The sequence below is a fragment of the Oncorhynchus nerka genome, linkage group LG14 (assembly GCF_034236695.1).
Source record: "Oncorhynchus nerka isolate Pitt River linkage group LG14, Oner_Uvic_2.0, whole genome shotgun sequence".
In the NCBI taxonomy this organism is placed as follows: Eukaryota; Metazoa; Chordata; class Actinopteri; order Salmoniformes; family Salmonidae; genus Oncorhynchus; species Oncorhynchus nerka.
In genome coordinates, this window is record NC_088409.1 from 22,896,411 (window position 1) to 22,899,137 (window position 2,727).

The 2,727-nt window shown below is 40.2% G+C and overlaps 1 protein-coding gene across 2 annotated transcripts; it reads left to right on the top strand.

The window, feature by feature from the left end:
- The first annotated feature begins 235 nt into the window (after positions 1-235).
- LOC135559493 (protein S100-A1-like) lies at positions 236-1,841 on the top strand. Of its 2 annotated transcripts, none has more exons than XM_029651178.2 (3): positions 236-341; positions 1,167-1,326; positions 1,533-1,841. In XM_029651178.2, exons 2-3 carry the CDS (start codon positions 1,186-1,188, stop codon positions 1,695-1,697), a joined length of 306 nt encoding a protein of 101 aa, XP_029507038.1. In that variant the 5' UTR covers positions 236-341; positions 1,167-1,185; the 3' UTR covers positions 1,698-1,841. The 2 variants fall into 2 exon arrangements, with proteins under 2 accessions (XP_029507038.1, XP_064883169.1); XM_065027097.1 differs by lacking the exon at positions 236-341 and adding an exon at positions 787-827.
- The last annotated feature ends 886 nt before the right edge of the window (positions 1,842-2,727 follow it).

Below are 2,727 nucleotides of genomic sequence, written 5' to 3' on the forward strand. Positions count from 1 at the left end.
CGTTTAGCAAATTCGTAACATACTGTACATTTTGCAAATTCGAAACATATAATAATAATTATAATTCGTAACATATCATACGAAATCATACGAAACGGGATGAATCGACAATTTAATACATAACGTTACCATACGAAACGTAACATATACTAAATGGTGTGTCTCGGATTTACATAAATAATAATACGAAATGCTCTGAGACCAGGCTCTCAGACATCGTCTCTTGGAAACACAGGCTAAAACACACAATCAGGTGGGCGTTGCCTGCACGCTTTAAATTCTCGTAGCCCTTGCGCAGTTACGCTACTTCCCCACCCTGTTCTCCAGCAGCTCTCAGTTCGGTAAGTAACACTTTTTCCGCTTATTCTATACAGTAGCGTCCATCGTTTAACGGACAAGGTTATCTACTGTAATAAACAGGTCGCAAATAACTTGAACTGTTTCGGGTTTATAAAGTGTGCCTAGCTAATGATCTGTCTCGTCAATGGCAAACTTGTTGGCTTAAATGTTCGTCAGTCTTTGCTTGCTTTGATTCAAAAATCAGTAATTCTATGGTTTGTTATGCAGTTTTATGGGCCATACTATTTACTGATTAACATAATGTAGTATATCTATAGTCTAACCTTTTCATGTTTCATTGACGCAATGTTTTTGTTTTAGAACTCTTTGACCTGCAAATGTTATTCTCAGCGGGTTCGAGTCATTTTTATAGGCATTATTACTCCAATTTTCAACAGCCTGATTTCTTTACACTGAACTGTTGCAAAACCAGAGGTTAAAGGACAGTCTACACAGTTCGATATGCTGGCTGTTCCCAAGGAAATGGGGTAGGCACTAAAAGAAAGAGGGGTCGACAGTAGAGGGAATGTGTGATAAGGAATGGAACAACTTTACAGCAGCCAAGGAATGTGATTACAGAGCCAAAGAAGGCCAACTCCTATCCTCTCTAAAAGTGCATTGTTTGTTTGCATTAAAGACTAATTGTGGGGTAGGTTATATTATCTGTCTAATAGAGCTGAGAAGTAGTGATTTAATGGAACTGGCCTGGGTTGGGTTTGAACCAGCAGCCTGGCTGTTGCAGGATCTCCAATGTGCAAGTGTACTTAGATACAAGGACTAGAGTAGTACACCCACCCTAAATGACGTAATCTCTCTCCCTTCCTCAGTGTGTCAATATCTGCAGCCATGCCGTCTGAGTTGGAGCGTTCCATGGAGTCCCTGATCATGGTGTTCCATCTCTATTCTGAAAAGGATGGTGATGGCAACACACTGAGCAAGAAGGAGCTCAAAGAGCTGATGAAGACAGAACTGGCCAGCTTCCTGAAGGTAACACTGACCTCTCTCTCTCTCTCTCTCTCATGTCCCTCTACACTTTCTCTCTGTTGCTCATCTCATGCTCTTTCCCTCTCGTTCTGATCTCTCTCTCACTTTATTAAAGAGTATCCAATCTAACCCCCCCCCCCCCTCCCTCTCATTCTCCCCTCCTCCCGATCTCTCTCTTACTCATTCTCTTCATCTCCTCCATCTCTCAGTCCCAGAAGGACCCAGCCGCCATAGACACGATCATGAAGGATCTGGACCAGAATGGTGATGGGAAGGTAAACTTTGAGGAGTTTGTCTCTCTGGTGGTGGGCCTCTCCATTGCCTGTGAACAGCTCTACCAGCTCCACACCCAGAAGGCTTCTGCCAAGAAGTGAAGGAGGACAGGACAAGGAGAAAGAGAAGCAGAGATGGATGCTTTTCTATATGTCATTTTGCTTTTCTATACGTCAAATAAGTCATTTTATAAATGTCTTACTGTTGTGAATAAACAGTGGCTTTCCCACTCTCTCTGTTTGTCACATTTGTCTGATGTGTGTCTTTTATTTGGCCTGTAAGTGTAAAACAGAATAGACTATACCAGTCACTTCTTCCTAGTTCAGTATTGACACAACCTCTTAGTAAAACTTAGAACAAAGCCTTTCTACTTCCTATGTTAAAACCACTATAATTACCAACTGATTAAATCAATGTTTCAACGTCATTTGTTAACCTATTGTGATGTGGGTTTACAAAAAGTCATTGAGGGTGACATTGCAACCACAGGATTATGTCATCATGTTAACCAATTTTCAACATAGAAAAACCTTATATAAATATGTTGACTTTATTACTTTGAATCAACGTCAGCTCTTCAACTAAGAAAATACACTAGGGGGCAGCACATACTGTATGGAGAGTTTAATTATCTATCGCTTTGGCCACCCATTCAGGGTTCTAACCAAGCCCTGCTTAGTTTTGTCACTGATTTACCATTGTGCTATCTTGAGCATGATTGTTGGGAAATTTCCACTTAAATAGATTCACTAATGCCATTTAAGTAATTCCAATGGGTAGATTTAACAGCAAATGAAATGTAACCATACTTTATCAACGTTATTTGCTTATATAGAATTGGGAAGTCCTCAACAGCTGTTGTTTAAATTCAGCCCAGTATTCTACTAAAAATAGACAATACATATAGGCCTAGGCTTTTCAAATGGAAACTACAAGTTAATAATAAACATGTTGGATTCACGTCTCCATGTTAACCAACAATCCAAGTTGAAGAATAGGACTAAATCAAACTATTTAAAAAAACTAAGTTTGATTTAGTGCAAACAGGATGTACTTCGAACACCCGACAAGGCCATCATTGGCAAGAGAAAGAGCCGCAGGTACAGAGTATACAGAGCAGGGTGCCTCGTA